Source organism: Fukomys damarensis, unplaced genomic scaffold, assembly GCF_012274545.1.
Source record: "Fukomys damarensis isolate Sample0158 unplaced genomic scaffold, DMR_v1.0_HiC HiC_scaffold_17, whole genome shotgun sequence".
Taxonomy (NCBI): Eukaryota; Metazoa; Chordata; class Mammalia; order Rodentia; family Bathyergidae; genus Fukomys; species Fukomys damarensis.
The window spans coordinates 46,935,602-46,957,898 of record NW_022900929.1 but is presented as its reverse complement, the minus strand read 5'-3'; the positions used below and the strand labels follow the sequence as shown (position 1 = coordinate 46,957,898).

Here is a 22,297-nt window from a genome sequence, read left to right as displayed (position 1 = left end):
CTAGCTGGGCATGGTGGAGCACACCTGTAATCCCAGCACTTGGGAGGCTGAGGCAAGAGGATTGCTGTGAGTTCGAGACCAGCCTGGGCTACACAGTGAGTTCCAGGTTGGTCTCAACTACATAGTGAGACCCTGTCTCAAAAAGAAAGAAAGAAAGAAAGTGTATGTCTAATAATTATTCTTTACTTGACTTAGTTTTTACTATGAGCTAGACACTATTCACAGCATTTTATGAACATTCACTACTTATTCCTCAAAACAACCCTATAAATACAACCATCCCCATATTACAGATGAGGAAACTGAAACAGCCAAAATTTTATACATAGCAAGTGGCAGGTGGCTTTGACTCCAGAGTTTGCGTGTCTTCCTTGTAATCAGTAGTTCTAGCCACCGTTTTGACATGGAAAAGTATAAGATCTAGCCTCTCTGAGAAGCAAGGAGTCCTTTAAATTCAGTTCTATCACTAATTAGTCATGCTGGTTTAAATCATGCCATTCACCCCTGACCTGCATCTTCAGAAATTAAACAATGGGGTTAAGTCCGCACGTTTGTCCACACAACCAAGTCTAGGCTCTGTGGGATGTGCCAGGAAGCAGGTTCCCTTCAAGGAGTATAGGGTGTGGAGAGAGGACACTAAGCCAGCACAAATAGGAGAGGATGATGTGGTTCTGTTAGGAGCTGCAAGGAGAGGCACCTTCCCTTGAAGGTCCCTCTCAGACTCTGGCAGGTGTGGAATTTGAGTTGGAGGTGTTAAGAAAGGCTTCCTGGAGTAATTAGAGGAAAGACAGGAATTAGCCAGGCAGGGGAGGTGCAGCATCCAAACAGAAAAGACAGGATATAAAAACAGAATGAGTAAAGAAAAAGAGAGCTCCAAGAATTCAGTAAGGCAGGGGTGTGTGTGTGTGTGTGTGTGTGTGTGTGTGTGTGTGTGTGCTATACCACTAAGCTAGATCCCCAGCACCACCACCCCCTTTTCTGGTACCAGGGATCAAACTCAGGACCTTGTGCTTGAGAGGCAGGCGCAGTGCCTCTGAGCTACATACCTTGAGATTAAGTCGTAGTAAGTTGCTCAGTCCGGTCTTGATCTTGCAGTTCTCCTGCCTCGGCCTCGCAAGTGCTGGGATTACAGGTGTGTATCACCACATCTACCTCCTAGAAACAGATCTGAACATCTATTAGTGTCCATTTTAAGAGTTATTTTCCCTCCCTCAAACACGTATCAAGTTCTGTGAAGTCTCATAGACCTAACACAGCAGGCTCCCATAGGAGTTGTCAATCAGCTAGCATGTATCTGTTGTGTACCTACTAACAACTCTACACAGAAGTAGAAGACATCTAAGAGTCTTGCAGTTTGGTTAGAGGCCAGCCAGCTCTGACAGCGGGGGAGTGAACTGCCGAGGTCTGTTTGCCCACCTGTTTTCAGGTATCTGTGAATCAAAGAATGGCCCCATACCCTACCTGTTATGTTCACACCAATTTTTAAATTCTGGGGTGCTTCCAAAGCTATCAGAAAGGCAGGAGGATTAGGATACAGGAATAGAAAAGGATTAGGAACAAGTCCCATTATCAGGCCCTGGGTTTGATTCCCAGTTCTAGCCGTGCAAGGGGGCCTAGAAAGGTCAGTGGAGGCCTCAAGAGAACACTCCCCTCCCAGAGTGCTCCACCTCTGGCAACCCTTGAAGAAGATGGCTCTGGCCCTTGTGGTTCATATCCAACTTCCTGGCAGGGAATTGTAGATTTAGTCATCAACACTTGAATCTTAGAAAAACAAGCAAGAGTGGTGGAGCTGGGTGAAGAGTGAGGAAAGTGAGGAAAGGCAGAAATAAAAGAGCCAAGGAAGAAGAGAGCAGAAGACAGGGTTCAGGCAGGATAGGAGATGCTGCTGCTATTGCTCCCTGGGGTGGGCACAAGCAGATGTCTACATGATGAGACCCAGAAGTCTGTGACCCTCCTCACGCCCGCTTTCTCCCAAATGCACCCAGACTTTTGCTCCATCTCCCTCACTCTTCCTGGCTCCCGTGATCCTCAAGCCCTCCGAATCCAAATCTACTACACAGGAGAGCCTACATCTTCTGGAGTTTGGAATCCCTCAGATGATGGGATGAAAGGGGGATCCTGAGCTCTGGCCGTAGTGAAAGAGGCCACTCAGCGAATCCAGGGTGTCCTGGCAGGTAAGTGAGGAATGAGAGGCATCAGGAGGGCTGCAGGGCAGAGGGGTCTCAGAGAGGAAGACCAGCACAGAAAAGAAACTGAACTCTGAGACATCAGGGTGAAATTGTACTCTTGTCAAGTTCCTCCAGTACAAGGACCCCTGCTTGTGAGTCGAGACCCTGCACAGTACTGCCATGATGTCTGGGGCAACCCAGAGACCCCAAACTACCACAGGTGAGTTCATATCCTTCTTTAGGGATACCAGAAATGTCTCCAGCTCACCTAGAGATACTCATTTTTGGCAGGTGTAGCCTCTTGAACCCAGGTTACAAAGGAGAGAGTTGCCTGGGGGCAAAGGTGAGAGCAACTTCCCAGTCCTAGGAATCTGAAGATCTCTAGACCTCCCTCAAGACCTCCAGTAGCAGAATTACTCAATACAGGCTCACAACACTGTGGATTCCTTAGTCCCTTTCCACTGCACCTTTCCAGACTGTATTAAAACAGAGACTTAGATGGTTAGGGGCAGGATGCTGCATTCTAAGGAGCTGAGAGGGACTGAGGATACTCATGCTGTCTTCTTCCTAGCACCTAGCTTCCCACTGTCCCTATCCTGCAGCTAAGCTATATACATTTCACTCTCTTGCCCGATGACTGATGCCCATCTCTGTGGATATGCCTTGTGGCCAGAGTGGGGTCCCCCACAACTGGTTCAGCCAGATGGTCCTGGGGTCCAAAACACTTATTTCCTCCTGTATGTTCAGGTTGCCCACACCTCCAAGTGCCACCAAGAGGTGAGGTTCAACCAAGTCTCTTCCCTTCCCTACTTGTTTAGTCTAAATCTTGGGTGAGGTACAGAAGAGAAAAACCAAAAAAAAAATTTTTTTGAGACGGGATCTCACTATGTAGTTGAGAATGACTTGGAGCTCACTATGTAACCCAGGCTGGTCTCGAACTCACAGTAAACCTCCTGCCTCTGCCTCCCAAGTGCTGGGATTATAGGGGTGCACCACCACGCCTGGTGGAGAAAAGCAATTTTTATTAAATTGTGCTTCTTTGGAATAACTTCGAGTATGCTGATACAGTTTAGGTAGGGGCTAAGAACCCCACAAGCCACGTCTTACTACCACCCCTTCAGAGTTCTCAAGTCTTCTGTTTTCAGGGAGATTCCTTCTGTGTGTACTACATTCCTTTCCTCCTTCCCACCCTGCCCTCTCCAGCCCTCCGTCATAGCCTATGCTGCCTGTTGCCAGCTGGACTCAGAAGACAGGCCCCTTGCTGGTACCATTCTCTACTGTGCCCAGCATCTCACCAGTCCCAGCCTCAGCCATGATGACATTGTCATGGTGACTGCTGCCTGATAAATGGGGAGAAGCAAGCAGGTGGGGGCGGGGCTACTCAGCTTCCTAGGCAGTGGAAGAGAAAGTGTCTCAATCACTGAGAAGTGTTGATTGGGCAGAGATACTGGTCAGCCAATCCCGCTGCAAATCCAGACCTCTTCGCTCAGCAGCCATTTGTCCTTAGGCCACACTACATGAATTGTTCCATGCCCTGGGTTTCTCTGGACAGCTCTTCAAGAAGTGGCAAGACTGCCCCTCAGGACTCAGTGGTAAGAGGGAGGAATGGGAGAGATGAAGTCCTACCAAGTCAACCAGAGGGGATTCATCACCTCATGACCTCCCTTCTTCCAGTTCTACTTCACCCTTCCTAAATTTCCTCTCCTCACATTGCCTTCTCTACTCAGTTAGAGAGAACTGTTCTACAAGGCAACAAGTGACAAGGCGAGATAAGTGGGAACAGCTGCTTCTTACCACCCCAGCTGTTGGCCACGGCCTGGCCAAACACTTAGGGGTGCTAAGGGATTTACTAGGTGTTCCTTTGGAAGAAGAGGTGAGAATGATAATACTTTGGGATGATAGAAGAAAGAGGGAGCCGCCAGATAGCAACCAGCTAATTGCTACCCCCTCCAATAGGGCCCTTTGTCCTCACACTGGGAAGCCAGACTGCTCCAGGGCTCAATAATGGCTGCTTCTTTTGATGGTGCCCAGCGAACACGACTTGACCCAATCACTCTTGCTGCCTTTGAAGATTCAGGCTGGTATCAGGTCAACCACAGTGCTTCAGAGGAGCTGTGGTGGGGCCATGGTGAGAAAATGAGGGAGATCTGCAAAGCAGCATGTGGGAGCCCGGCCATGGCCCTCTAGGAGTTTGACATTTAAAAGGAAACTTCTTCACCTCTACACTCAAGGCATTGATACAATCTGTAACATTCTAGGACTCTGCTTGTTAAACTTGTTGCTACAGTGGAAGAAACTCAAAGAGACAGCCATAGATCTGATGTTCTTTGTAAAGTCAGAAAATCCGGTCTTTCCATAAAAGATACAAATAGTTGCTTGGTGCTTCCTGTTGATGTGAACCTATAAAAGGAGCTGTTTCTGTGAAATAAATCAGACTTCTCTTGGTCTCTACTCAGGCTTGAGTGTTCTGTCCTTTCTCAATCCTCACTCCCCAACTCAGGCATGTTAGTGTTGTGACGGCTGGACCGCCACAGCAGCACTCATGACCTAAGTCAGCTTTAGGGCCAAGTGAGATACAGTAGGTTAGAAGGGATTACGGTATCTGCTATTCACATGAAATCCAAATTATAAGCCTCAATGGCCAGGCTCAAATCTGTGGTCCTCCTGCCTCAGTCAGCCTCCCAGAGGGCAGTGCTGGTATTACAGGCATGAGCCAGGATGCCTGTCTGGCTAGTTTGCCTTTTTTTTTTTTTTTTTTTTTTTTTTTTTTTTTTTTTTTTTTATCTCACCATGTATTCTATAGGCTGGTCTGAACTTGCTCCATAGCCGAGTCTGGCCTCAAATTTCAGATCTGTGATCCTTCTGCCTCAGTCTCCCAAATGCTAGGATCATAGGTGTGCACCACCACTTCTGGCTTGGGGATTGGGGCTTTTTCTTTCTTTTTTTTACTGCCAGTACTAGAGATTTTTCCTCTCTATACCAGAGATCAAACTCAGGACCTTGTGCTTTCGAGGTAGGCACGGTGCCAGCTAACCCCCCAGCCCTCTTTTTTTGTTCTTTGACATAAGTCTTGCCATGTAGTCCAGGCTGGCCTTGAACTCATGGTGATCGCCTGAGTTCTGGGATTACAGACATAAGACACCATACCTGGTCTTTAAGACAGGGTCTTACTAAATCACTAAATTGCCCAGGGTGAGCTTAAATTTGTAATCCTCCTGCACTGGTCTCCTAGTGCTCGGATTATAGGCATGGGACAGCACACCCAGCCGGGGCTTATTTTTTTGAGGGCTCCCTTTCTTTTCCTCTCAAGCAGGAGCTGGCACAGAATTTGGCCTGGTGACTGACTACATGTGGGTCTGACTCTTCAGACTTCTTCTGTACTGGCAGGTGAGCGTGCTGTGTGGTTGGGGGAACTGCACAGCTATCAGTGATCCTAGTGACACTCTAAGCATCCCTTCCACACAGTGGGCTGGGATGCCATTACCTGCACTTGGACAAGGGAAGCTGCTCCTCAGACCCCATGCTGGAAGGCTGCCACATGTAATAAACCCTTAGCCAATGGTGTGAGTAGACTGGTGAGCAGAGAATGGAACTGAGTGGGCCTGGGAGTCAACTTCTAAGGCATCAAGACAGACACTATTCTGCTTTCTGCCCTGCCCTTCAGAGTGAATGCTGGAAGAAGGAAAATGGACTCCCAGCTGGAGAGGAGAATCCCCATGGGGAGATCTACCATTCCCAGAGCCGTTGCTTCCTTGCCAACCTCACTTCACAACCACTCCCACATCTCAAGGAAGCAGAGCTCACTGGTCGTTGCTACTTACATCAATGCACACAGAGGAAAGCATATATGGTACAGGCGGAGGGGTCACCTTGGGTCTCATGCCTTCCAGGAGCGCATATTGAGGTGAGGATCACAAGGTGACTGGTTGTGCTGCACTGGCAGAAAATTGGGAAATGCTTGCACCATAGTACTATTCAACCTGTTGTAATGTTCATTCATTTTTTTACTAAGTACCTACTAGGCCCGACTTTGACCTAGAATGTACATTTTCCTTCAAAGGAAAAGTTGAGCTGGTAATTGAGGCTGCAGCTAAACTCTGCTACATACATATTTCCTTGCAGATACCTGGGTACTTTGGTCTCCTCTACTGTCCCCAAGATTGGTTGTGCCAGATTAATGAAGGTACCAATGCAGTTACTTCTCCACCTGTGAGTCCTTCAACCCAAGACCTGCTCTTCCAGCTTTCTTTAGGATTAGCTGGGGCCCCAGGCTTCTCACCGGACAAGCGACAGGGAGAAGAGCTGGCTGAAGCAGTCCTGCAGGCTCTGGTGAACAAAAGTGGCACTGGCAGGTAAAAGGGTAACTTAGGCTGAGTAATTATAAAATGGGCCGTGGAAAATGCTCATTTCATAACTCACCTCTGAAGACTTTCTGTCCCCACTCTTTAGCCTGCACCTGTTTTGAGATACACTCTTCCAGGGACTATTCTTCCATTAATAGGTCCAAATGTCTATTCAGGTGCTATTTCCACAGCCTATCTATTACCACTAATTTGGTGTTCACTGTGCATATGTGGAAGCCTCCCGGCTGCCAAGGGCCATTGGTTGCCATGCTGTACAAGGCCCTGTCCCTGACTCTCAAGGAGAAACCTCTACATCATGGAGAAGCCAGCTTCACCACAGGATACAGCAAGTAAGACAATATCCCAAGCAATTTTCTTTAGAATCCCCAGAATCCAGATGTTTAAATTTGTACTTATTAAGTATACACTCATGGATAGTTTTAGACAGGGTCATGTATTAGAGAAAATATCCCTCATATGATCACCTGGGGCCCACAATCATGTGATACCCTCAAACATAGTAATAGAGCTCCCCCAACTCTAGGACTTAGGGATCCTAGCACTCCTTCCTTTAAGCAGTACTAAAGAGATCATGTCTAGCTACCCAAGCACCATAGTGATACCCCTCAAACCAATGTATTCATTGCCAAACCAACAATTTAAGTGGCTAAAGTATTTGGATCTTGGTCTTATTTCTGCTTTCAGGTCCTAAATTGTTTTGCTAATGTTTGAATAAAGCAAGGTTTCACGACACAGTATTTATCTAGAAATATCTGTATCCTTCACTTTCTCAGCCTAGGTATTATTCCAGGCCCAATAGTACCTTCTATGCTCCTAGGTTGCTGGTTACCTCAGACCATAATCCCTCCATTACCCACGTATTTCTGTCCATGGGATTCTGCCTACTGCTGCTAATTCTAGTAGGTACACTGGCAACTGTGGCTTATCAAAAACAAGCTACTCTTCGGGTGGGACCATCTACTCCTCACCATCACCAGATACATGGAACAAGGGGTCCAAATGGAATAAGGGAAGCATGATGTTACCTAAAACATTGTGTGGGGTAGGATTATTTCTTGAGACAAATGAATGGAAAAATCTAATGTTTATACATAAGTTCTTTCTTCAAAATGCCTCCTTCCCAGCACATCAACTCTATACTAGCCTTGCAATGGAAAAGAAAAAAAAAGGTTTTGAAAATCTTATGGTTAAAATATAACATCATGGTTTTAAGATTTATATGACCATGTATTTTGGCTATGAAGATCTATGTTATTTTGGTACAAAAAATAAACTGTTAACTCATTAAGTGTCACTTATTTCCCTACTGTTTTCCAGTAGAAACATAAAAGGAACATGTGCTACCAGTTCCAAGGTTATGTTTTAGAATTGGTGCACACTTATAATCCCAGCCACCTGAGAGGCTAAGGCAAGAGAATCACAAGTTCAAGGCCACCCAGGACAATTTACAGCCCTTGTTTCCAAACAAATAAAGGGCTGGCTATGTAGCTCAGCGGTAAAATGCTTACCTAGAATATGCAAGGCCCTGAATTCAATCTCTAGTATAACAACAAAAAAAGAGCACACTGATGTTTGGTATTTTTATTTTTCACTGCAAGTCAAACAGTGTGAAGGAAGTAACTATCTCTATTAATTTTCCATAATTTTACTAAATCATAACTGGATTGCGATTGTCACATAATTATGCTAGACTCTGGCTAAGGGTGATAAAACCAGAATTCAGCTACATGATAAAAATGCCTTTTATTATTTTTTCCTGTTTCTGGAGCAGTTCTTTACCTAGGCCAGCAGTAGGCTTGAGTTATATATATAACGTAGTTTTCTTTTTGGTTATTGTTTCAAAAGCCATTACATTCTTGAGATTTTGACATCTCTAGGAAAACAAACTAGGAGACTGGCATGATCTGGATTTGCTTAGATGGATAAGATTTATAGAGTCCAGTTGACACGCTGATAAAGTTGAAATAAATATGTCTGTGTTCTCCAGGAAGTTCAGGCAGCTCACTGGGATATCACACCCGAATATTTGCAGTGCAGAAGCATTTTTTTTTTTGTCGGGGGGTACCGGGGATTGAACTCAGGTCCTTTCACTTGCAAGGCAAGCCACCTAACTGCTGAGCTAAATCCCCAGCCCCTACACCCAAATATTTGACACATATGAACTGAGTTCTCACTGTAGAGTCATGACCTCAGCTCCATCAGCTGTAGTTTTATTCCTGAATTTGAATGCCTATCAATCTTTACCGGCTGTAGCAGCCACTGCTTGGTAAAATTTTGCCACGAAGTCTGGGTCACTGACTTCCAGTTGTCTCACAAATTCATTACGCTCCTGCTCAGCCCAACCTCGAAACCACTGATCCCAGAGACGCAGCTGGCACTCAAAGATACAAGGTGGTCGGTTTGGTCCAGATACACTAAGCTGCTCCAGACTCTCCAGCAGTGGCTGTAATTTTCCTGGCACTGCTTTAGCTACCAAGTCTTGCAGAAAACGTTCACGTTGAGAACCTGACCAACTGGCAAACCAGTGAATAATACACTTCATCTCCTGGGAAGTGATGTAAGACATTGGAGGAAGGGAAGAACTGGTAATAGTGTCTGGTACTGAGGGTAACACAGAAGAGAAGGATAGTGGCACTGAAGAGGAAGGTGATTCCAGTGGCATCCTGAAACATAAAGGCATTGTTATACTCTCTCCTGACAGAGCAACTGAAGTACAACTGACGAATATTTCTGCACTCAGTCAACAACTAAAGAGATAACTTTTCAGATTTGATTTACAGAAACACAAGAAAATCCTGTATCTCCATCATTATACAATTATCTTAAAGTCACCCAAGAAACACTTCATATTTGTCAGACCCTTTTCTTTTTCAAACCCGTTATCCTCCACAACCAAATGCCTCTTTCTACCTTTCTTATAAAGAATCTAAACATAACCAATAAAGCCTGCTGGGGCAACATTGAGACAATGTCTAACATATTTCTTGCTTTTTTTCCTTCCTCCTACCCAAGTGTTCCAACTTGAGAGAAAAAAAGAATGTTGACTCATCATTGTCTTCTCTAATGAAAGAATGAATCTTTAGAAAACTCTTACATGCGCCATCAGGGATTAAAGACTAACTGTTCCAAAGCTATCAACTACCAAAAAAAAAGGGGCGGGGGACAAGGGAGGGAAGAGGAAAAAAAAAAAAAAAGCCCAGCATGGCAGCACATGACTGTAATCCAGCACTCTAGAAAGCTAAGGCAGGAATATCACAAGTTCAAGGCCTAGCAAGGGCAACTCAACAAGACCCTTTCTCAAAATTAACAAAAATAAATTTTAAAAAGAGCTGGGGATTTAGCTCAGTGTAAAGGCCCTGGTTTCACTCTTCAGTAAAAAGAAAAAAACATTATATATGATGAAACAGTCTTCCTTGTGATTTACATATGCACTCTTAGACCCCCCTTAATATTTCCTGTTAAAACAAGAAAACACTAAAGAGCAGGGTGAGGGTCTTGCCCCAAATAAGCTATCAAAGAAACGTGAAGCCAAATTTTCAAAGCTCTGAAAAAAATCCAGTTTACTGATACCAAGATCTAACAAGTGTTATATAGTGATGTGTGACCATTTGTGCCTCTGAATAACTTTCCTCACTGCATGATACGTATTGATGTTCTCCCATTGATTTTGCATCAGGACTGCAACTAAAAGGCCAGCCACTTTGGCTTGAAGTTTTCAGCTTTACAGTCTGGATGTGGAAAACATTAAAATATTTGTAACATATTACTGCTTCTTCTGCTGCAAGTTGAAAGGTTTGTGGTGACAAAGAAAGGAACCCCTAAACAATATCAGCATAAGAATCCTAACAGTTCAGTGTTGCTTCCGTTTCCTCAATGGCTCTTCAGGCGGCTGGCTGTTCCTTCCTGCTAAAGAAACTTTATTCTTTTATTCAGAAAGTTTTCCAAGGTTTCACTACGTTGACTTCTACGATAAGCTCAAGGCTGCTCCTTCTTGTCCACTTTGGGGACCACGAGGCTTTTATTCCCATGCTCCAAATGAGCAACATACTATTCCTTTATTCAGAAGATAAGGAACCGCAGCTGTTTCCCTAACAGAGTAGGGGGTCTTGCCCTACAAAGATAACCCGAAAACACTGAGCACGACCCAACTCAAGGAGTTACTTCTTCCCCTCTTACCTCCCTTTTCCTTTCAGCCTTCGGAGAGCCTCACAAGAGCCTTTCGACTCCAACCATTGCCACAACTTCCATGTTTCCTGAAAACCTTAAACAGAGCCAGCCGGCAGCCCACGTACTTCCGGCCTCGGACCAGTCCCAAACACCCTAGCGCCCCAGCACCTCCGCGCCAGGTCCGGAGATAGCCGAATAGTACCGATTACGCTTATACTAGAGGCGAGAAATTCCGGATAGGTCCGATTCAAAGCCTCGGCAAGACGAAGATAACCGAGTCTGAAAACAAGCGAAAAAGGTGGAGTCGCAGGGCGGATGGAAAGAATGGATTGGTGGCGATGCGGCATCGGAAACACCCGAACAATTCCGGAGGAACCCGGGAGTTCTGAGTGGTAATCCAGGGGTAGGCTCTAGCAGTGGGCGGGGTCAGCTCAGTACGTTCGAAGGGCGTTGGCGGAAATTACCGAAGATGCCCGAAGCCGTCGGGACGGACCCGAGTACCTCACGCAAGATGGCGGAGCTGGAGGAGGTGACTCTGGACGGGAAGCCTCTTCAGGCACTGCGGGTGACCGACCTGAAGGCCGCACTGGAGCAGCGAGGCCTAGCCAAGAGCGGGCAGAAGAGCACCCTGGTCAAGCGGCTCAAAGGGGTGAGGAGTCGGCGTTGCCGGGTTATCGGAGAGGAGCGGACCCGGTAGAGACGAGTCTCCACTGCGGCGCAGGCGCAGTATCCGGGCTCGGCGCGAGCTCTCAGGCCGCCAGCGCGAGCCTGCAGTTCCGCGCGCACGGTGGTTGGTGAGGCTTGCGCTGGAGTAGAGATCGCGCCGGTTCCCGCCTTAACGGCTGCAGCGCAAGCCTAAAATGGGAGGGGGCGCGGGGGGGTGTGGCCGCCCCCCGGTTCCCGCCTTAACGGCTGCAGCGCAAGCCTAAAATGGGAGGGTGCGCGCTACTCTCCCGGAGTGTCTTAAGCTCCTTCCTCCTTCCCCCACCCCCTCCTTGTTTGTGTCTCTGGTTCCGGCGCATGCGCTGCAGAAGGAGTTAAATCCCACTACAACCACTGGCGTTCCTGGCCTGAGGGGGGCGAGTTGGGCTGGGTCCGAGTTAGGGGCACGGTTGGGCGGAGGGCGGATTGGGTTGGTATCAGTATCTGCAAGAATAGGATTGGGGCAGTGTAAGAATGTCTGCTTGATTAGATCAAAAGGTGAGACCTTATTTGACGGGACTTGGTGAGATGGGGTGTCTATAGGGAATCCAGAAGCAATTTGAATGGATAAAATTTGGTGACTAGATGAACGAGTTGAGGCTCGTTGATGGACGTTAGGGATTTTGAATCCGTTTAAGTAGATGGGGTTGGGCTTGTCATGAGATAGATGGACCGGTGTGTATAGGTTTGTGAAAATGGAAGGAAAATGAGGATATTGTGATACCAATTAGAGCTAGTTTGACTCAAGAGTTGGCAGACTGTTGCTTATACAGAAGCTGATGATTTTATGTGGGTGTGGATTAGGTCAGACGAGAGTTAACAGGGTCTGTGGTTGTTTTCTGTAGCTCTTCGAAATTTTTATAAATTTGAAAAATGTGTCATTCTGAGTTACACAAGTTAGGTAGTTCTGTTCCCAGGTAACTGAACAAGTAATTCATTCAGCCCCAAGCAAGCAGCCCCACGTTTCATAATTTCATGTGTTTGAAGTTTGAATATTAGAAGCAATTTATATTCTATATGGCCATATACAGAAGAGGTTCTGGCTAAAAGTATAGAAGATAATAGGGAGTGTAGTATTGGTTCTGTTACCACTTATTTTCTGACATAATCAGGTACCGATTCTCTGTGTGCCTGTATTTTCATGTGTATGTTTAGGAGCATAACCATGGCTACCTTTAAGTCTTTGGAAGATGAATGAGAACAATAAAGTGCTTTTAGGGCTGTGTAAGAGAAGTACAGTTGAAGTGTATATTTAAGTCACTGAGTTTAATGAAGAGGTGATGGGAGGGGGTGGAAGTTTGGTTTCTTCGTTTTCTCCCAGTTTCTGACTTTTGCCCTTCTCCATACCAGGCTCTAATGCTAGAAAATTTACAGAAACACTCAACACCCCATGCTGCATTCCAGCCAAATTCCCAGGTAAGAAAGAAGGTTTGTTAGATGGAGTGTGCTGTTGGGAAATAAAGATAACATGGAATGGCATGGTGTTGTATATATGATCCTTAATTCCTCGCAGATATTTTCCTACATTCTTTTGGTTGGTAATGTTCTCATGCTAGGACAATTGAATTCTAATCAGTTTTACACAAGAGCATGAGGTAAGAAGATCAGAGGAGCTCTTAATTTCTGATACTACTTGAAATGGTACGCACCAAAAAGTATGGATCTGATTAAGTGTAGTACAGGAATCTGAAGTCATTTGCTGTTGATTTGGGAAAAGTAGTTTATATCTTTGGATATATCTTTGCATATGGCTATGAAGTAGGCTACGTTAGGACACTGTAGGACAGTAGTTGCTGATCAAGAACTCTTTTGTTGATACACACTTTTCAAGATTGACCCAGGGCCTCACACATGCAGGTGCTTTACCTCTGAAGTATAGCCCCAGCCTGAATTCAGTTCTTTCTAAATCACCCACCATTCCTGATATAACTACTATCTTTGATGATACTCCTGCCTCAGCCTCCCTTGTAGCTGAGATTACAGGCATGTGCCTTCATACAGGGTTTTTTGTTTGGTTGGGTGGATTGAACATAAGTCCGTTAAACTGAGCTACAGTTTTTAGACAGTATTTTAAGTTTTCTGGCTGAGTTTGAACTGACCACCCTCCTGTCTCGGCCTCTTAGGAGTGCTGGGATTATAAGAATGTGCCATCACTCCTGGCTTTTGAGTTATTCTTAAACATCTCTAATAGTTCTGTTACTTAGAACAAGACACTTAACCTTTGGAAGCCTTGGTTTCCTTGACTGTAATATCAGAAACAGTTGGATTAGATCTGTAGTTTTATAGCTGTTCTGGGGTTTTGTAGTTGATTGAAGGGCTTCTTAGGGAAGGTTAATCCTTTTGAAACAGACACGGTTCATATTTCTCTTAAATTAGTAGATTAGATCTGCTTTTATCTGTTTTATGTATTGAGTTTCTGTGTATTGCTTTTGAAGAAATTATCCCACAGATAAAAAGAAAAAATTGTAGACTGACCTGGGTGTAGTAATGCATGCCTATAATCCCAGCACTTGGGAGTCTGAGACAGGAGGATCTTGTAAGTTTGAGGCCAGCCTGGGCTACATAGTTCAAGGCCAACCTGAACTACATAGTGAGACCCTTTCTCAGAAAACAAAACGAAAAAAAATTTTTTAGACTACACAATCTTCCCCCCAACCCAATACTGAAGATTAAACCCAAGACCCTTACACTGAGCTCATCCTAAGCCCTTTTTTTATATTTTTATTTTGAGGCATAATCTCACTAAATTGGCCAGGCTGTGCTCAAACTTAAAATCTTCCTGCCTCCGTCTTTCAGAGCTCTGGGATTATAGGCACACCTGATTTAGACTGCACTATCTTGAGGATTCTTTCAGCTCTTGAAATCATCTTAGAATAACATGTAACATAATACAAGGAGAAACCCAGGTCTGTGTTATTTCAGTGGTGTACAGCGCCATACTAAATGAAGTCCCAGGGTACTATGGAAAACAAGAGAACTTTCCTATTCCCCTGTTACAAGCTCATTAAGTTGTAAGTATAATAATGTAGCCAGCTTTCAGAGGTTACATTAAGTACTATAACAAGCATAAGAAGCTGCATAAACTAATCAGCTTAAAATTATATTCCTTTTGCTAATTGCGTTTTAATCTTTGGAGTTTTACCTTTTACTAACAAGATTTTAGTAGCAAACATGCTTATTCTCTAATACATGCAACTCAGACATCATCAGTGTCCATTGAATAACAAGAGACTCATTTCTACTTTAGGAGAAACATAATGTTTACTATGCGTAGGAAATGTCATTAACACCACAGGAAGAATTTACTCAGGTTTCTTAGCTTTTTCTATAGTTCTAATAGGACTTGCTAAGCAATATGGAGGAGTACTTAGAGAATACTGAAAGAAGAGGGACATGGGAATCTGTGCTACAGGAAAAATGGGAAAAGTGATAAGCCCCTGGATTTTTTAGATTATTTCTAGATAATGTCCTGGATTATCCAAAAGTTTTAAAGGCATAATTTGGGCCTTGAGAGCTTGTTTGGAGAACAACAAGGAGAGCACAGCTACTCGTATACCTTTGGTTGAGGAAATAATCCTCCTCTGAGTGGTCTTCCTCTTTGAGTGTGTGCAGCTTTGGGAGGAATGCACATGGAGTGGTGAGGGAGGAAGGGGACAGACACCTGCCTAGCTGGTCAGATCAGCCAGATCTCCCTCACATTAATGGCATAATTTGGGCTTGCCATTGAGCTCTCTGGTAGAGGGCATGCTTACTACATATGAGGCTCTGGGTTCAGTCTTCAGCGCTACGAGAAAAAGGCATCCTCAGAAATTTGATCTCTTTTTAAGTTATTTTTTATACCAGCATCACTTTGGGTGGGTACTGAATATTTAAAAAGTGTATAGTTCCTCTTTGTCATCTTCTGTCACTTTGATGTGCTACTTATTTTTTAATGTTCTAATTTTTTGCAGTACTAAGGATTAAACCTAGGGCCTTGCACATGATAGACAAGCATAATACTACTGAGCTACACCCTTGGCCTATTTTATTTTATTTATTTATTGTGGTTTTTTGAGATAGGGTCTTGCTATGTAGTTTAGGCTGGCCTTGAACTCAATATATTGCCCAGGCTGGCCTGGAACTCAGAGCAATCTTTCTGCCTCAGCCTCCTGAGTGCTGGGTATACAGGCGTGTGGCACCACTCTGGCTATTTTATGTTGAGACAGGGTCTCACTAAATTGCCCAGGCTGATCTCAACCTTGCTATCCACCTGTCAGCCTACTGAGTATCTGGGATTATAGATGTGCACCACAATGCCCGGTTCACAAGACTATTTGTTCTGATCCTTAATAAAGAGTAGTTTAGAAAAGGACCTTCCAAAAGCTGTTTTCCTGAGTCCAGCTATGTGGGCTAGATTTTGCTCCATGGAACTTTTTTCCTCGCATTTTCTTGGTTTGGTTTCCTAGAATTTCTTTTTCTGTTTCTTCTACACAGATTGGTGAGGAAATGAGCAACAACAGTTTCATAAAGCAGTATCTGGAAAAGCAACAGGAGTTACTTAGGCAGCGTCTGGAACGTGAAGCTCGAGAAGCTGCAGAACTTGAAGGTAAACCCAGATTGTCACTTCTAACAAGTTCTTCCTTTTCATTCCTGTCACCAAGTAGCTAGGCCCATCTAACTAGGTGATTTCAAGAATAAGTCAAGCTGAGACTACTACTCGTTTTGCTTTGGTATTTTATGGAACCAAATGAGTTACTGTGTACCCTTGAGAGAAAGGGAAGTGTAATTTGCCTGTCTTGTTAGAAAAAGATTCCTGCCAACAGGAAGAGTTTACAAATTAAGCTACCATTTAGATGAGGTAGAGCTTAATCCTAGGGTGTTTTTTTCTTTCTGTGCACTGCTGCATTTGGTATGTATCTCTGTATCTTGACTGTGCCTGATATCCTGCTCTCCACATATTCCCATATGCTGAGCCCTTCACTCCCTCCCTGCCCCGACCCAATCTGTACTTTGCAGAAGCTTCAGCTGAGTCGGAGGACGAGATGATCCATCCTGAGGGAGTGGCTTCCCTGCTGCCTCCTGACTTTCAGAGTAGCCTGGAGAGACCAGAGCTGGAGCTCAGCAGACATTCACCCAGTACGTATCTCCCTCCCCACTGCGCTGTTTGGTCAATCCTGCGTAGTTGGTGGGGGGAGGTAGTTATGCCTCCTTTCATGAAAAGCCTCCATGAAAGTCCCAGGGAAATTTTGTGACATTGATATTTGACATCTGTTTTTCAGGAAAATTATATGTCCTTTTTGAAGTCTGCTTTTACCTATATTTTAGTAATATCTCACTGTTTTGTGAGGCAGTATGATTTTTCTGCTTATCCATTCCTCTGCAGCCTTTTCTACCTCTGAATTTAATAACACTCATAATTTCATTGCTTTGCCAATTGTATATATTATGTAGTATAGTATATTCAGTCACCCCCCCAAAATTGGTTATCTGCTACAGTTTATTAATGATCAGTTTTATTATTGAGTGTCTGTTGTATACTAGCCATATACTAGGCAATAGGAATACACTAGAAAAAAAAGACAAATCTGCCATAAGGGAACTTACAGTCTAGAGAAGAGATGGACCATCAACAAATATTTTAATTACAAGATTATAGTTGTGCAAAATGCTGTCTGTGAAAGGCACTGCAGAGTATTATATGAACATGTTTGTTTGTTGCGGTACCGGGAATCAACCTCAGGACCTTGAGCTTGCAAGGCAGGCACAGTCCACTAAGCCCAACATGAACGTGTTAATAGCAAATATAGTATGTAGGCTTGAGTCATACAAGATTAATTTTTCTACATTATGGAAAGTAGTAGACACCTAATTTTCATAGTGTCTCATGCAATAGTCTATAAATACAGCTTGTTTTGTCTTTTGAAAGCTTCTTGTCTGAAATTGTATGTTCAAGAGAATATGTGTATTAGACATTTGGGCACTAGGTGGATGTATTAAGCCAATGTATATGTTAACAATTTTCTCAAATCATTACTGTTACTATTTATTGCTGGTGCTCAGAGTTCCTCCATATTAGATACTTTTAGAATACTTGGAAGTTTTCAGCACTGATTACTGTAGAATTCCTTGATGAAAATAGATTTTTGGAGATAATGAATGGTGGGCTAGAAAAATGGAAGATCATTAGGTCATAGTTTTGTTCAGTGTTTTTTGTTTCGTTTGTTTGTTTGTTTGGTTTTGGTTTTTTGAGACAGGATCTCACTATGTACTTGAGACTGACCTGGAACTCACTATGTATCCCAGGCTGGTTTTGAACTCAGAAATCCTCCTGCCTCAGCCTCCCGAGTGCTGGGATTACAGGTGTGCACCACCATGCCCATCTTGTTTTTGTTTTGTTTTGTTTTTAATCCTAGACTTAGACCCTGTGAAAAAGTTTTGTACACTTTTTAATAAACAAGGCAGCTCTTTGGATTTTTTTTTTTTTTTTTTTTTTTTTTTTTTTGGTTTTTTGAGACAGGGTCTCACTATGTAGTTGAGACTGATCTGGAACTCACTATGTAGCCCAGCCCAGGCTGGTTTTGAACTCACAGCAATCCTCCTGCCTCAGCCTTCCAGAGTGCTGGGATTACAGGCATGCACCACCACGCCGGCTTCTTTAGAATTATTAAGTTCCTTCAGGGGCCTCTTTTTTTCTTTGTGTGTGTGTGTGTGTGTGTGTGTGTATGAAACCCTAAGAGGGTTGTTTTTAGCACTCTTTTTTCCCAGTTATAAAGCCAAAAGGAAGGAGAAAGATCTTCTATATACATCTTTGTCAAATTCATTTTCTTCTCAAAAGTCAGTCAAGAAAATACTAGATTCCTGTATATACATATTTCTGTGCTATAGTACATAAGGAGTCTATAAACTGTAAAGTATTGGGGAGAGAGAATAATTGCACATAAAAATAACAATAGAAGGACATGACAAATGGTACACATACCATAGAAACTCAGGATTGAAAGATCTCAGAGCCAGCGTGATTAGAGAATCTCTTGATAGAGATATAGCAGTTGAGAAGAGCTTTAGAAATGGGTAAGATTTCTCAGCATGGTGGCACACATCTATAATCCCAGCACTTGGGATACTGAGGCAGGAGAATCACCACAAGTTCAAAGCCAGGCTGGACTTCGTAATGAATTTGAGAACAACTGGAACTACTTAGTGAGGTCTCATCTCAGAAAAACAAAAAAGGGGCCAGGGATTTAGTTCAGTAGTGCCACCTCCTGCCTCACAAGCAGAAGGTCCTGAGTTCAATCCCTGATACCAAAAAAAGAAAAGAAAAATGGGCGTGATGGCGTACACTTGTAATTTCAGCACTCAGGAGACTGAAGCAGTAGGATCACTGTGAGTTCAAGGCCAGCCTGAACTGCATGGCAAGACCCTATCTCAACCAAAAATAATGATAAGATTTAAGTTGGCAGGGAAGAGATTTCAGTATGTTTTTAGGAAGAAACAATGTAACAGAGATAGGAATTAATGTGGTATGTGTTTATTCATTCTAGTAGGGGGATTGAATGCAGGACCTTTGCACTGAGATACATCCCCAGAAAGGGTTTTTCTAATCCTTAAATTGCCAGGTGTGGTGCACATCTGTAATCCCAGCACTTTGGGAGGCCAAGGCAAGAGGATCACAAGTTTGAACCCATTTAGTGAGACCCTGTCTCAAAATAAAAAGTAAAAGGTTAAGAATGTAGCTCATTGCAAAGGGTCTATGTTCAAATTTCCAGAACCATGCAACAAAAAAGTAATAGACCAATCTCACCAGAGTAAAAAGTTATTTCATGTTTGAAAATAGTTAGAGAAACTTTATTTTTGTTGTTTACTTTTTTTTTTTTTTTTTTGAGACAGTCTGGCTGTGTAGCCCAGGCTGGCCTTGAACTCGTGGTGATCCACAGCTTCCTGAGTACAGGGTTTATAGGTGTGGGCTGGTCATATCAGGGTTTTAAGTGTCTGTCATTAAGCATGAACTTTTTATTTTATAGATAACAAGGGACCCATTGTAAATTCCTTTTTTTTTTTTTTTTTTTTTTTTTTGGGGGGGAATCCCTGGCCCCATGTAAATTCTTTTTTGGTTTTTTGAGACAGGATCTCGCTATGTGGTTGAGACTGACCTGGAACTCACTATGTAGCCCACACTAGCATTGAACTCAGAGTGACCCTTCTGCTTTAGCCTCCTGAAAAAAGAACTATCATTTGAAAAGTAGACCTCCCAAAAGAGAGGCCTTACAGAGACATGGTGGGACCTGTAATCCCAGCACTGTGGGAGCCTGAGGCAAATAGATCTCAAATGTGAGACAAGCTTGGGCATCTTAGTGGCTTTGAGACTCTTTCAAAATAATGAAAAAGGGGGAAGGGTGTAGTTCAGAGCAAAGGCCCTTGGAGTCAATCTGTAGTTGTCCCCCCCTCAAAAAGAAGTCCTCACGTTTTTTTTGTTATTGTTTTTAGTGCGTGCTATGTTCAATATGGTGAATTAGTACATGTATATAATTCATCTTAATTATTTTTACTTCCCCTTCCCCACTCCTCCTTTCCCCTTTCTCAGTTTTAAATGCAGTTTGTTTATTTACCTTTTGTTTCTGTTTTTGAGACAGCATCTCACTTGGTAGTCCAAACTGGCCTTGAACTCAAGGTTATCGTCCTGCCTCAGCCTCCCAAGTACTGGGATTACAGGCATGTGCCACCATGCCCAGTGTAAATGTAATTTGAAATGAAATTCAAAAGTGGATATTAAAGTTTCAAAAGCAAAGATTAAGAGTGAGAATAACCCATCTCTTCAGTGCTTTATGTCATCAGCAAGCCTGCCTGTAGCTATAACTGATAGATAAAAATATACCCAGAGGTGAAAGGAAAGAGAAGTGGAAGATAAAGAAAGCATGAGGGCTGGGGATTTGGCTCAGTGGTTCCACTGCCTGCTTCGCAAGTGCAAGGCCTGACCCCGGTACCAAAAAAAAAAAAGTACTCAAAGCATGAATGTGATAAGTTGTAGAGTACAGCTAACAGTTGTCTGAAGTACTCTTCAGTGTATTTTATGCCATAAACTTTCCTACTTATGATCTTGACTGGATTGTGAATGTCATTAATGACAGCACAACATTTGATTCCATTGCTAAATGGTGTGGAAGTTTGGAGATCTAACAATGCATGCACTTTGGTATTTACCCAGAAACCATGTTCTTGAAGGTGTAGAATGTCTCTGCCATAGTCTAGTAGAAGCTCACTTGTTATCTTTGGATGCTTTGAGGGTTTGTTTGTTTGTTTTTTCAGTGCTGGGACTTGAACCTGAGGCCTCACACCTGCTGGGCAGACCCTCTTATCATTGAGCTAAATCCCCATCCTTGCTTCACTATTCAATAAGGAGATCATGCAGGGTATGATGAGGGTGGCTGAGGCAGGCGAATCATCTCATTTTCAAGGCCAGCCTGAGCTACATAGTGAGACCCTGTCTCAAAAAAATATATATTTTTGCCTTATATCCCAGCAGCCTCTTGTTTTATGTGCTATAGCCAGAATCCCAAATAGGAAAATATTTCCTAAGAAAAAAATGTAGAATCCCTGACCTTTCCTCTTGACTTAATTCTTCTCTGAACTACCCTCTTCAGTGCTTTATGTTATCAGCAGGACTCTGCCTGTAGCTGTAACTGATAAAAGGAAAAATACCCAGGAGTAAAAGGAAAGAGAGAAGTAGAAGATAAATTACAAAACATGAATGTAGTAAGTTGTAGAGAGCATCTAACTGTTGGCCTCACACTTGGTATACAAGCATTTTACCACTGAGCTATATCCTCAGCCCTTTTAAATTTTTTTAGACAGGCTTCCTTAGACTTGTAGTCCTCCTGCCTCAGCCCCCTGAGTACAATACCTACCCCCTGTAGTTGGAAGTTGTCTGTATATGAAAATGTCCTTGACTGCATCTATTTAAAAAATCTTTATTTCCCTTAGTTTCTTAAAAGAGCTTAATGTATGAAATACAAAAATATTTTTAAAATATGTATTCAGAATACAGATTTTTTTCACAACAAAAGTACTGTATAGCCACCAGTGGTCTTAGTCAGCTTTTCTCTTACAGAGCTTGCAGCCTTCATTTCTTTTATTCATAAATCTGAATGCTGAGAGTCCAGAGAAGTGCAAGGCATATTAATTTAGAGCGCTAACCTGAGTCATATCCTAGTTCTTTTTTTTTGGTTTTTTTAGACAGGGTCTCACTATGTAGAACAGGCTGGTCTCGAACTCACAGCAATCCTCCTGCCTCAGTCCCTAGCACTGGGATTACAGGCATGCGCCACCACGCCTGGCCCTGCTTCTTATTTGTACCTAAGGAAGCACTTTAGTCACAGGTTTTGCTATGACTCTAGTTGCTTTACATGCCTCCTACAAATCTTGTCCAAGGATTTGTTTTCTATGATAAAGAAACATTTTCCAGGCCAGGGATTTAGCTCAGTGGTTCTGCCCCGCCTGCTTTGCAAGTGCAAGGTCCCAAGTTTGATCCCCGGTACCACAAAAAAGAAAGAAAAGAAACTACTTTTCTGGGCCAGGAATTCAGCTCAGTGGTTCCACTGCCTGCCTCACAAGCGCAAGGACCTAAGTTCAATCCCCGGTACCAAAAAATAAAAATAAAAAAGAAACTACTTTCCTAAATGGCCTTTATGCATTCTTCACTCTTTTTTTTTTTTTTTTTTTTTTTCTTCTCTCTCTCTTCACTCTTAATACATCCTGTACTGTCCAGAAGCCACCTTTTACTTTTTTCTGAAGGCTTCTGACTTTTGGCTTTTGGAAATCTGGCAATTTTCTAATTTTATCTGTATCTTCCTAAAATACATTTCTTCCAGGGTTTTAGCTCAGAGGTTCTGGCGCCTGCCTTGCAAGCACAAGGACCCTAGT

The 22,297-nt window shown here is 43.3% G+C and overlaps 3 protein-coding genes across 3 annotated transcripts in view; 2 read left to right on the top strand and 1 right to left on the bottom strand.

Annotated features, from left to right (window-relative positions):
• The first annotated feature begins 1,879 nt into the window (after positions 1-1,879).
• On the top strand, positions 1,880-7,551 carry Lmln2 (leishmanolysin like peptidase 2). Its single transcript, XM_033765305.1, is given in 16 exon segments — positions 1,880-2,174; positions 2,295-2,388; positions 2,460-2,512; positions 2,803-2,945; positions 3,372-3,497; positions 3,676-3,760; positions 3,896-4,041; positions 4,125-4,296; positions 5,482-5,510; positions 5,512-5,555; positions 5,634-5,709; positions 5,711-5,731; positions 5,833-6,072; positions 6,291-6,520; positions 6,688-6,861; positions 7,350-7,551. Coding segments are annotated over 16 exon segments (2,130 nt in total).
• A 557-nt stretch (positions 7,552-8,108) lies between these two features.
• CUNH14orf119 (chromosome unknown C14orf119 homolog) lies at positions 8,109-11,564 on the bottom strand. Its single transcript, XM_010637786.3, has 2 exons — positions 10,709-11,564; positions 8,109-9,195 (listed from the first exon to the last, which is right to left on the bottom strand). The coding sequence occupies exon 2, from the start codon at positions 9,192-9,194 to the stop codon at positions 8,766-8,768; it is 429 nt and encodes a 142-aa protein (XP_010636088.1). The 5' UTR covers position 9,195; positions 10,709-11,564; the 3' UTR covers positions 8,109-8,765.
• Positions 11,038-22,297, top strand: part of Acin1 (apoptotic chromatin condensation inducer 1) — a 37,169-nt gene continuing 25,909 nt past the window's right edge. The window contains 5 exon segments of the mRNA XM_010637785.3: positions 11,038-11,074; positions 11,077-11,348; positions 12,752-12,817; positions 15,875-15,986; positions 16,397-16,516. Of these exon segments, the coding sequence (XP_010636087.1) occupies positions 11,038-11,074; positions 11,077-11,348; positions 12,752-12,817; positions 15,875-15,986; positions 16,397-16,516 (607 nt within the window).